Source organism: Salvelinus sp. IW2-2015, linkage group LG33, assembly GCF_002910315.2.
Source record: "Salvelinus sp. IW2-2015 linkage group LG33, ASM291031v2, whole genome shotgun sequence".
NCBI classification, from domain to species: Eukaryota; Metazoa; Chordata; class Actinopteri; order Salmoniformes; family Salmonidae; genus Salvelinus; species Salvelinus sp. IW2-2015.
The window spans coordinates 24,116,449-24,128,562 of record NC_036872.1 but is presented as its reverse complement, the minus strand read 5'-3'; the positions used below and the strand labels follow the sequence as shown (position 1 = coordinate 24,128,562).

Sequence of the window (12,114 nt, the reverse complement as noted above, 5' to 3'; positions counted from 1 at the left end):
AAGGGGGGACCAACTCCATATTAATGCCCATGATTTTGGATTGAGATATTTGACAAGCAAGTGTCCAGATACATTTGGTCATGTAATGTATCTCAGGATCCACATCAATATAGCAATGTGCTGCTCTGTGCAGTGTGTCTGCAATGAAGGTGACCTGGAACACCACCGTAATCTTGGTCCTGGAAACTGGTCCTATGAGACTATAGATACAAATATTTTCTTAGACAGCTCATCATTACTTGATGATTGCTGGAAATAATGTAGATTTGTCCATAAATTACAAATATGAACATTACTCCTCTTATCAGACAAATACAGCATTCATAGATTTCATTAACAATGTTTATTGACTATAAATTGTTTTATTTTATTGTTAAATTTGTTTTTTCTCAAAGGACTACAAGGGCCAAGATTTGTTTGCGTTGTTTACGTCAACGTCAAATGCAACGTGCTTATATACGTAACTTCCCCGGATATCGGTCTTTTTTTCATAGCAAAGGTAAGAATGGCGTCTCACCACACTACTGCATAAATAAAATCGGTGTTCATCCATACAAAATGTACCAAATAACCGCATCCAATTTATACGGGGCTATTGATTATGTCCTTAAGAGTCTTTATGTTTGAATATGGTTGTTTTTATGTGTGATGACTTGTAAATAAATAGCGTTATGTTTCGTAAGCGTAGGCCCACTGCCTGCTACATATCTCAACGCGTTGTAATTCTTGAGCAGATTTCAGATTTGGCCCATGTTTAATTTCTATTCACTGGCCCTCACAACTAAAACGTAAGGGCCAGCCGGCTTGGTTTCTAACTTAAGGTGAATGGTATAGCTAACGTAACGTTAGCTACGACTTGTCATGCCGGTATATGCCCATGCTTGCGTGTACACTTTCTCCAGTCAATTTAAGGTGTTTTGTCAATTCTGTTAAATGCCTAATTAACTTGTCTGTTGAAATGTCCGTTTTTACCTGCACACTTGTGCTGTTATGTTACCAAGTTGCAGAAATGTTCATGGCATGCTAGTGTTGTAGTGGCAGGCAATCACCCGGTGATGGGGCCTGCTGATTTTGCTCTATAATTTGACCATAGTTTACAGCCAAGTATTTTGGTTACCCGTTCTTGAATATCTGAAGCCACAATGTGCTTAGCTGAAAAATTACAGCTAACATCAGGCTAGCTGTCAAGTTCTGTTTCAGCACCATATTGAAAGTAGTTAACTAACCAGCATCAGTCATTCATGATCCACTAGTAATGAATGTTCGACCATGGAATTGCTACAATCCTATAAATCTATATTAGAAATATTGCTCTATTGTAGAACTGTCTGGGTTTAACCCATTCTGCTCCCTGTTTCTCCCCAGATGGCAGAGGGAGACAAGAAGAAAGTGGCCAAGAAGGCTCACTGCAGCCGGAACCCTGTCCTGGCCAGGGGCATCGGTCGCTACTCTCGCTCCGCCATGTATGCCCGCAGGGCCATGTACAAGCGGAAGACCAAGACCACTGAGACCAAGGTGAGAGAGGGGAGGCACACCAACTGGGGGAAGCGGTAACTTTGGTTCTCTAGATTAAACCTGTTAAACTTGTTTGGACCCCAGGAAGAGTAAGGCAGCAGCTAATGGGGATACCTAATAAATACTAACAGGTTCAGAGTTTTATAAAAAACTAGATGTTGGTTAATGTCGAGTCATATTTCTTTGTGTAGTGTACGGAAAGCCTCAACGTGTGCTGTCGGTCCTTGTTTTAGATTGAGAAGAAGCTGAAGGTCAAGACCCCATCCACCATCACCAAGACTGTTGGCGGTGACAAGAATGGAGGCACTCGTGTTGTCAAGATGCGCAAAATGGTGAGTCTTTCGCTCACTCAAACATTGTTTCCCAAATTGTGGTTGGAATCAAGTTTCTCTTGGGTCGTTGTAACCATTGCTGGATTTTGTAGCTCACTTCCACATTCAGTAGATCAAGATTCCGGTTTGAGACGGATTTGGTCTGTCGTATACATAAAAATGCTGGTTTGGACTTTTCATCGGTTCAATATACTGCATACAGTTAGGTCTGGTAGCAAGATGTGGCGTTGCTTAATTCTACACTTGTGAGGTTGTGTAATATCCCTTGACTTGTTTGCCCCCAGCCCCGTTACTACCCCACAGAGGATGTGGCAAGGAAACTGAAGAGCCATGGTAAGAAGCCCTTCAGCCAGCATAAGAGGAACCTGCGTGCCACCATCACCCCAGGAACCGTGCTTGTACTGCTCACTGGACGCCACCGCGGAAAGGTTAGATCGCATGCATTAATACTCATGTATGCACACACATTCATGTGTCATTGAGTTGGATCATACCGTAACCTCACTCCAGCCACACCACCTTAAACTGTCCTTGTCCTGCTAACTGGATGCCAGTGCGGGAAGGTGAGAACCCTCATGGCCAAACTCATGACACTGCTCTTACTCATAAATATCTGTTGCTTTCACACTGAGGCTTACTCACTGTAGAATTATTTTGCAACCAATAATATTGCAGATTGTGTGCTGTGCATATGAATTTAAAACCCTTGTTGCTCTGCTGCCCTTTTGTGCCCTACATGTGATAAACTGCCTGATACTCCCACATTGACAAAAGAGTTCACCTTTTGCCCACACATAGAAACACGACACATACAAGCCTCACACAGGCATACTGCTGGCATACTACAGTAGTTCCCACACACAGGACTGCGCCCACACACTGAATTCACCCAGCAGGTCCTGCTGCTATGGTGTCAGCTTTGAAGTGCGGCTCAATTGCCAGAGGACACTCGCAGCATTGTATTGGGAGCACATAAATGTGTAAAGTGGAACATTTTCATTAAACTCAAGTTGATGAACATCTGAACAGATTTGTTAAAGATTTATGTAATGCGTTTCCCTATACATTTAAATTGGCAGTGGCCTAGTACAATTTCTGTTGTACTATTCTTGTGGACAGTTTTGTTAATGCTCTTTATTCTAATAGAAAGCCACAGTTTGGTGGTTTCAGCTGTGGCACTTGATTTTACCAGTAAGTAAGAATCCGGTGGGTTTGCGCTAGGCTGGAACTAAAGCCTGTATACCCTGTTGTTTCAGGATCAGGGCTGGTGATCCCTACTGTAGCATGTACATGTGGTAGATGTTGTTCTGTGCAATCCAGTGACTGTCTCTTCTCTCTCCTCTCAGCGTGTTGTGTTTCTGAAGCAGCTCTCCAGTGGTCTCCTGCTTGTAACTGGTAAGAACAACCAGTGCTTTCTTTGAAATATTCTTATTTATCACGGTGGATTGGCAAAACAAGTGTTGCATAAAGTTATTTTCAGAATGTCCAGTGAGATTTTATTTCACATTCATGTCTGTGCAGCTGCAGTACCTCATCAGGGATCCATACCTACCTTGATGTGATGTTTTGAAAATATGCTGCTCTTGCTATTTCAGTTGAAACTCAATCCCCCACTCGCTCTCCAACTTTTAGGTCCCCTGGCCCTGAACCGTGTCCCCCTGCGCAGGGCACACCAAAAGTTTGTCATCGCCACAGCAACCAAGGTTGACATCTCTGGCATGAAGATCCCCAAGACTCTGTCAGACGCCTACTTCAAGAAGAAGAGGCTGAGGAGACCCCGCCACCAGGAGGGAGAGATTTTTGACACAGAGAAAGAGGTAAACACCACATTAGACATACACAACCTATACACACTTGCAAACCCTTCTGGGATTTACAAACTAGTGGGAGGGAGTAGAGGTGAGGGGTAACTATTGAAGGTTGTCATTGGACTGGTAGCGTACAAGCAGTGTGCACATAATATATCGGGGTAGGCAGCTAGATTCAGCCACGGGCCGATTTGTCAGAGTGGATGGTCGACGGGCAGTAACATAATCATAATAACTGGTACATTGCAAATTGACCACAAAAAAAGATTGCATTTTAAAATAACAATTTTATACCTTGATTACATTTAGACACGATCACATTTCCTTTTAAAAATGTATTAGTGGTAATACTTGGTGAACAGTTTTCCTAAATAAACCATTTTTAGCTGGATTCCTGGTGTTTTTTGTATTTGCTTGCCAGCTGGTTTTGGCCTGCGGACCCTGTTGCGGACCCATGTACTAGATGCGCAACACATGTATAAATCCAAATCCCTCATTCCTTAGAATGTTATTTGGAGAATACAGTCAGTTTATTCGGACAGCTCAAATCTTTCACTTGGGTGGGGGTCTATTGTTCAATAAATGGTAGATAACTACTTTCCACTTTGGTTGTGGCAAAAAAAACTAGGTTGTAAATAGAAAATGCTAAAGTTGTCTGACTTTGCTTCCCCCGCTACAGAAGTACCAGTTGACAGAGCAGAGGAAGGAGGACCAGAAGACTGTAGACTCTCAGCTGCTTCCCCTCATTAAGAAGGTTCCCCAGCTGAAGGGCTACCTGCGCTCCTCTTTCTGCCTCTCCAACGGCGTCTACCCTCACAAACTGGTTTTCTAAATGTTGTAATAAAGAGTACCACCACAGTCCTATCCCACCTTCTGGCTCTGTGTGATTTGAAAATGTCAAAACTTCAACAATAGCCCACCAACACACAATCTTTTGGGGGTGTCCTGGTAGAGCCCCAGTAGCACCCTTGTAATTCATAACTCTTAATGGGGTTCTGTGGCAGGGTGGGCTGTCGCCATGGCATTCAGGGAGTCTCAGGTTGCTGCAGTATTGTCTACCAAATCAGTTTCCAGTTGGCTTTCATTCACCCCTACACTAGAGAATGTCTTCACTGGTATAGATTGAAAAGCTTTTAGTCAATTGGCACTAAAGTATTAATGATTGAACGGTTTGACTACATACATTAACCTCCCATACAAGGATGTTGGGACAGGTACATGCTATTTTGACACGGTTTTGCAACTCTTTCCATAAAGGACAGCTGTAGTTTAACTTGGGCCACACGAGGTCTGGAAACTGGTGGACAGTCGCTGGCTGCATTGGCTACCCACATGATCGCTGCTAGAACTAGCTCTTGTGGCAGACTGCTCTAAATTAACATATCATATTAACAATTACTGTACCGTAATTTGTGGAGTATTAGGTTTCTAAATAAACTTCCTATAGACGCTTTTACAATGCTCTTCAAATACGTCGTGATGACTACATGCAAGCGGTGTCATTCTTTGCTATACATTTTGCTTGCTTTTCGGTGCCCCAAATGGAGGATATACTGAGTTGCCGGTGAAGGGCCGTAACTGCTGTAAACAAAATGGTTAACGAGGCGCGAGTAGCCCCGACGGTCTGAATTATTTTTAGGTCTGGACCAGGGATCCTATAAATCCCATTCTATGGCCTGGCCCAAGTTAAACTACTGCTACAGGAAGATAAATGTTGCGTCGGTATGGGTAAAATATACACTGCTCAAAAAAATTAAGGGAACACTTAACACAATGTAACTCCAAGTCAATCACACTTCTGTGAAATCAAACTGTCCACTTAGGAAGCAACACTGATTGACAATAAATTTCACATGCTGTTGTGCAAATGGAATAGACAACAGGTGGAAATTATAGGCAATTAGCAAGACACCCCCAATAAAGGAGTGGTTCTGCAGGTGGTGACCACAGACCACTTCTCAGTTCCTATGCTTCCTGGCTGATGTTTTAGTCACTTTTGAATGCTGGCGGTGCTTTCACTCTAGTGGTAGCATGAGACGTAGTCTACAACCCACACAAGTGGCTCAGGTAGTGCAGCTCATCCAGGATGGCACATCAATGCGAGCTGTGGCAAAGAAGGTTTGCTGTGTCTGTCAGCGTAGTGTCCTCATGGAGGCGCTACCAGGAGACAGGCCAGTACATCAGGAGACGTGGAGGAGGGCAACAACCCAGCAGAAGGACCGCTACCTCCGCCTTTGTGCAAGGAGGAGCAGGAGGAGCACTGCCAGAGCCCTGCAAAATGACCTCCAGCAGGCCACAAATGTGCATGTGTCTGCTCAAACGGTCAGAAACAGACTCCATGAGGCCCGACGTCCACAGGTGGGGGTTACAGCCCAACACCATGCGGACGTTTGGCATTTGCCAGAGAACACCAAGATTGGCAAATTCGCCACTGGCGCCCTGTGCTCTTCACAGATGAAAGCAGGTTCACACTGTGACAGACGTGACAGAGTCTGGAGACGCCGTGGAGAACGTTCTGCTGCCTGCAACATCCTCCAGCATACCAGTTTGGCGGTGGGTCAGTCATGGTGTTGGGTGGCATTTCTTTGGGGCCGCACACCCCTCCATGTGCTCGCCAGAGTAGCCTGACTGCCATTAGGTACCGAGATGAGCTCCTCAGACCCCTTGTGAGACCATATGCTGGTGCGGTTGGCCCTGGGTCCTCCTAATGCAAGACAATGCTAGACCTCATGTGGCTGGAGTGTGTCAGCAGTTCCTGCAAGAGGAAGGCATTGATGCTATGGACTAGCCCGCCTTCCCCAGACCTGAATCCAATTGAGCACATCTGGGACATCATGTCTCGCTCCATCCACCATCGCCACGTTGCACCACAGACTGTCCAGGAGTTGCGGATGCTTTAGTCCAGGTCTGGAGGAGATCCTTCAGGAGACCATCCGCCACTTCATCAGGAGCATGCCCAGGCGTTGTATGGAGGCCACACACACTACTGAGCCTCATCTTGACTTGTTTTAAGGACATTAGATCAAAGTTGGATCAGCCTGTAGTTGTGTTTTTCCACTTTAATTTTGAGTGTGACTCCAAATCCAGTGCTCCATGGTTGATAAATTTGATTTGTATTGATAATGTGTGATTTTGTTGTCAGCACATTCAACTATGTAAAGAAAAAAGTATTTAATAAGAATATTTCATTCATTCAGATCTAGGATGTGTTATTTTAGTGTTCCCTTTATTTTTTTTGAGCAGTGTATATTCCCTGGTTCGACTAGAAGTAACCTAAAGGTTGCTAGAATGAATCTGAGCTGACAGGTAAAAATCTTGTCGTTCTGCCCCTGAACAAACAGTTAACTCACTTTTCCTAGACCGTCATTTGTGAATAAGAATGTGTTGACTTGCCTAGTTAAAGGTTAAATAACAATTAGAAATAATCCATTCTCGCTGCTGTAGCCATCTAACCCGTACAATTGCTATACTCGGAAACCGGTGGCAGATGTATGAACACGATTTAATGGAAGATTTTTGGCAAAGACCCTTTACCTCATGTGATCTTTGACATTTACCTGAGTGTAATTTATGGTTAAGTGAGTGAGGTGAGAATATTGTCAGCCACCACATGTAGTTTCTGGTTATCATAAATAAAATGGCCTCTTACATAATCTGTCATTCTATCAACTTGGACAATCCACTTAGTGACAAGCTTGATAGCACAAATAAAAAGGAGTGAACATAAGTAGCTAAAATAAGTACTCCAAAGATAAACCCAGAGAGCCAAACAATATCGCTTTAATAAAAATAAAAAACCGGTGACATCAAATCTACTGTAGTAGAAACAAAAAATAAATACAATGTGTTAATCTCACATGGCCATGTATTTTTTCTTTCATAAACAAAGCAGCACAGAAAAAGGCAGTCCCCATTGACCAGGATGATAGAGCCTTTCTGTCGAGTCAGTATTTAAGTATGGTCAGTGGTGTTGAAGGGCTGGGGCCGCTGGCCGCTTAGCCAGATTTGAAAAGCAGGATGGCCACCTGGCCCAAGTAGAAGTAGAGATGAAATGCTTGGTCTCATGGGTCACGTAGCTGCCAAAGTTCCTCCCTACGATGCAATGCCAGGTGGGGTTGTACTTCTTGTCAAACTCCTGGGAGGCAGAGAGAGGAATGCAGTGATGAATCACAGACACAGCATTCATTGAGGAAACCATTAAGTGAGCTACTGAACAAAATTTGTGTTGGTCCCATGTTTCATTAGCTGAAATAAAAGATCTTAGAAATGTTCCACATAAAGTGCATCTCAAATTTTTATTTACAATACCTGTTAGAGAGCATTTCTCATTTGCCAAGATCATTTTTTTATTTCACCTTTAACCAGGTAGGCTAGTTGAGGACAAGTTCTCATTTACAACTGCAACCTGGCATCCATCAAATCAAATTGTATTTGTCACATGCAGATACAACAGGTATAGACCTTACAAGCCCTTAACAATGCAGTTAAGAAAATAWGTGTTATGTAAAAAAATAAAATAATTAAAGAGCAGCAGTAAAATAACAATAGCGAGGCTATATACAGGGGGCACCGGTTAGTCAAGGTAATATGTACATGTAGGCAGAGTTAAAGTGACTATGCATAGATAAACAGAGCGTAGCAGCAGCATGTTCAGGAGTCTTATGGCTTGGGGGTAGAAGCTGTTAAGTGGTCTTTCGGACTTAGACTTGGCGCTCCGGTATCGCTTGCCGTGCGGTAGCAAAGAGAACAGTCTATGACTAGTGTGGCTGGAGTCTGACAATTTTTAGGGCCTTCCTCTGACACCGCCTAGTATAGAGGCCCTGGATGTTAGTTTGTTGGTGATGTGGATGCCAAGGAACTCAAGTGACGTCTCTTCCACTGAGATGCAGTGCCTTAGACCGCTACGCCACTCGAGAGCTGTAACTGTACCTAGTAAATAATTTCATATAGTTTGTCCTCGATTTATAGTAAACCAGTAACAGTAAGTGAGGCAGCTAACATTTAGTATGAAGGTGTGACTATTTTTACTTAATTTCATACCAAAACCTGGGATAACATCCCTTTACCCGTGTACGCAATTAAACGGATCCTTTGAGCGTCAAACACACGTTGCAACATCCAATCAATTCCCTGCAGCCCCGAGTGTAACTTTTGGCAAGAGCCACAAGGACTGTTCTGCATGAGGAATAGGCAGAGTCATTCAGCCACAGACTTAGCGGACTAAACTCTCCAGTGAAGAAACTTTAATGAACTTCACCCAGACTTTGTGGAATCTAGCTCCCACTGTCGATTTGCCCAAGGTCAATACTTAAAAACGTAAATGGCCACGTGTACTTAAGTTTGTCCTCTAGTTTGATTATTTTGTTAGCTGAAATCAATACTTTTTCAATAACCGTTAATCAAATACAACCGTTTGCTCATGCTGTTGCTATAAGCTAGCAACTCAGTGCAAATGCGCCAATTGATATCTCAACAAGGAAACAGTCTGGTGGTATTTGATTGGTATTAATTGAAAAAGACAGCAAACAAAGGCACGCAACTACATAGGCCAAACAGGTAGACGGCTTGCATTATTATTTATTTTTAAGTATTGACCTTGGGCGAATCGATGTATTAGGGGCTAGATTCCACAAAGCCTGGTCTCCGCACAACGCTGTTAGTGAAGTTCAGTGACTTCCATTGACCAGTTAGTCATTGAACTGTCATCTGGGTACCTTCTTGATGTATGCAGCGATGTCTTTCTCGATGTTGTACTTCTCCAGTGCCTGCGTGGCGCACTCCACTGCGTCCTGCTGCATCTCCTCCGACATGTCCGCATTTTTTATGACTGCTTTTCTGTCAGACATGGTTGCCCTAGGAGACCAAAACACATCACGGTATTAATGGCATGGGAGGATTAACCTGGGCTCACCCAGCATTTAACGGTACTCACTTCTTCTATAAAGCGCTTGGCGTGTTAAGACTCATCCACTAGTAGCTAAAGCTGCATCTTCAGATCAGAGTTTAACACACAAAGCACCACTTGGCCTGCTGCCATGTAAATAAAAGTTACATAACAGGCACATGGCATCCCTGGGAACTATTATTTTATCAACGTTGCATAACAATTTCCATCACCGCTACTGCGCAGTTTCTATGGATACGCTTCTAAAGTTAATTGCTAACTAGAATTATTTTCTCCAAAGAATGTTAACGAAATTTTTCACATGATCACTCGGTGGGGGGGGTGACCTTTGCTTTGATAAATATCTAGTTTGCTAGCTAGTTAACGTTAGTTGTCAAGATTGTTACAGACAAAACAAGACAGCCAAGTTATACAGTAGCTAGCTAACACCATTTTCCCAAATGAGTCAAGAGTTAAAATTAGCTAACGTTAACATTGAGCAAACAGCATTGTTTTCCTTTAGGTGCTAACTTCTCTAACAAGTCATTATGTCACGATATTAGCGAACGTTAGATGTCAAAATGGAAGTTATTGATAGCTGTCTGACAATCTAAACGTTAGCTAGCTTGCAGGTGAATCAACGTCAATTACCATTGTGTGCCACTCAGACGCAAATAACGGTTTCAACTGTAACGTTACTTATCAATTCAGATAGCAAATGAATAATAGACCAGCAAATGATAACGATCAACATCTCATAATAGCCAAGCTCATTTTACCTAATTAATCCAACGCCGGTTGTCTCCGCTGTATGGACGCCTGGCTTAACAGCTACAACTCCCGCTAAGTAGTGGTTGACAGAAAGTAATGTGGGTGTGTAACTGACTGGACCCGATCGCACCTGTCTCCTATTGGCTAAGCCGTTATGCATTCGGTGTAGTTATTGGTCAATCTCTCGCAGCTTTCGCTGGTGTTTCTCATTGCATTTTATTTCAACCCATCATGCTTTGCGGTTCCCACGAGTCGTTGGTTTCGGTGGAAACCGTTGTAAACAAATTTATCAGTTCCTAAACCATACTGTACCACCTACAGAAGGGGTAACTTATACATATCCTTCACTGTACTGTCTTTGATATTAACTTGCTGCCTGCTACGAAAAGTCCCATCTGACGTTGGGCTCCCGAGTGGCGTAGCGGTCTAAGGCACTGCATCCCAGTGCTAGATGCGTCACTGCAGACAGTGGTTCGAATCCAGGGTGTATCACAACCGGCCGTGATTGGGAGTCCCATAGGGCGGCGCACAATTGGCCCAGCGTCGTCCGGGGTTTGGCCGGTGTAGGCCGTCATTGTAAATAAGAATTTGATCTTAACTGACTTGCCTAGTTAAATAAAGGTTAAATAAAATTTAAAAAACGTTCCATTTACAAAAGCTGGATCCCTTCTAGCCATGACCTGCTTCTAACTGGCTGTTTAGCAGACTAAAACAAAGCCACAAAAGCATAGAGATCATACTAAATTACCGAGCTTAATATGACGCCTCTTGGCGGCCATGTTAGAACACCGCATTAATTCTGACAATAACAGCCGAGTGGCTACCTCAAACTGTATGATAACAGTGCCTAAAATGATTTGATTCATCAACACGGTATATCTGGGTTCAAGACCTGAACCCAAACAGCTCTCAGTAACTGATCTACTACGATCATTATCACTGATTTCGAATTTAGTTGAGCTGTTATGCTAACCAGGTGTTAACACTAAATTATCTAAAATTAGCTAGATAGCTTGTAGTCTAGCAATTAGCATGTATCACGTGAGTAACATTTTGGGGAAGCTAAAAATGCACCTTTAACAAAGGAATGTATGCCTCGATCATCGCATTTGTGATGAGTAGATAGGATAGTGATCCTTTTTAGGCTATTAACAAGCGCGCAGTGGCATAGGTTTAGAGACGTTTCCTTTGCACTGGACGATGTGGCCTTTGATAAACATGTCATGCAATTCTACACTGACTGGAGAAAGTAGCACTTTTTTTATACGATGGTAGCCTAGGCTTACTCTACTGACAACAGACCAATAAAAACGACATCGTCTTGAACGCAACCATGTAATCCAGGCCTATGAAGAAGGGGTACTGGCTAAAAGGGATCCAGCTTTGGTCAAATTGTCCCAAAATAGTTGTTTTACATTTTAGCTAACCCTTTTCCCAACCTAATTCTCAACCTGCAGCCTAAATTATCCTAATCTGCTATGAAATGTCAAATATTAATTTAACAAAAGCTGGATCCCTTCTAGCAATGGACATGAAGAGGAGCCTGGAGGTCACTATTGCACACAAAAACTCCAGTGATTGTCATAGTCATAAAATAACCCAATGATAATTACAGCATTTGACAAAGGCCTCAATGTGATAAGACAACCTGCTGTGTTGAGTGGTTGTTCCAGCCGAACAATGTCATCTTTATATGACACTAAAACACCTGAATGAATTAAACACAACAAGAACCCTGATGGTCTAGATGACATGAAGTGATATTCTAACATCAGGTGTTTTTTTCATTTATGTACTACTGTAG

At 43.0% G+C, this 12,114-nt stretch overlaps 1 protein-coding gene and 1 pseudogene across 1 annotated transcript; one reads left to right on the top strand and one right to left on the bottom strand.

Moving 5' to 3' along the window:
• Positions 1 to 444: 444 nt before the first annotated feature.
• LOC111957751 (large ribosomal subunit protein eL6) lies at positions 445 to 4,519 on the top strand. The gene is made up of 7 exons (XM_023978725.2): positions 445 to 499; positions 1,366 to 1,515; positions 1,749 to 1,847; positions 2,132 to 2,275; positions 3,194 to 3,242; positions 3,480 to 3,664; positions 4,335 to 4,519. Exons 2-7 carry the CDS (start codon positions 1,366 to 1,368, stop codon positions 4,485 to 4,487), a joined length of 780 nt encoding a protein of 259 aa, XP_023834493.1. The 5' UTR covers positions 445 to 499; the 3' UTR covers positions 4,488 to 4,519.
• Positions 4,520 to 7,412: 2,893 nt separating this feature from the next.
• LOC111957955 (dynein light chain 1, cytoplasmic-like) lies at positions 7,413 to 10,485 on the bottom strand (annotated as a pseudogene).
• Between the last annotated feature and the right edge of the window lie 1,629 nt (positions 10,486 to 12,114).

What these genes read in the sequence shown, in the direction of transcription:
- LOC111957751 (XM_023978725.2), top strand. Translation starts at nt 1,366, where the DNA reads ATGGCAGAGGGAGACAAGAAGAAAGTGGCCAAGAAGGCTCACTGCAGC. An exon ending in TTGTCAAGATGCGCAAAATG is followed by an intron (nt 1,848 to 2,131) that starts GTGAGTCTTTCG and finishes GTTTGCCCCCAG; the next exon opens with CCCCGTTACTACCCCACAGA. An exon ending in TGGTCTCCTGCTTGTAACTG is followed by an intron (nt 3,243 to 3,479) that starts GTAAGAACAACC and finishes TCCAACTTTTAG; the next exon opens with GTCCCCTGGCCCTGAACCGT.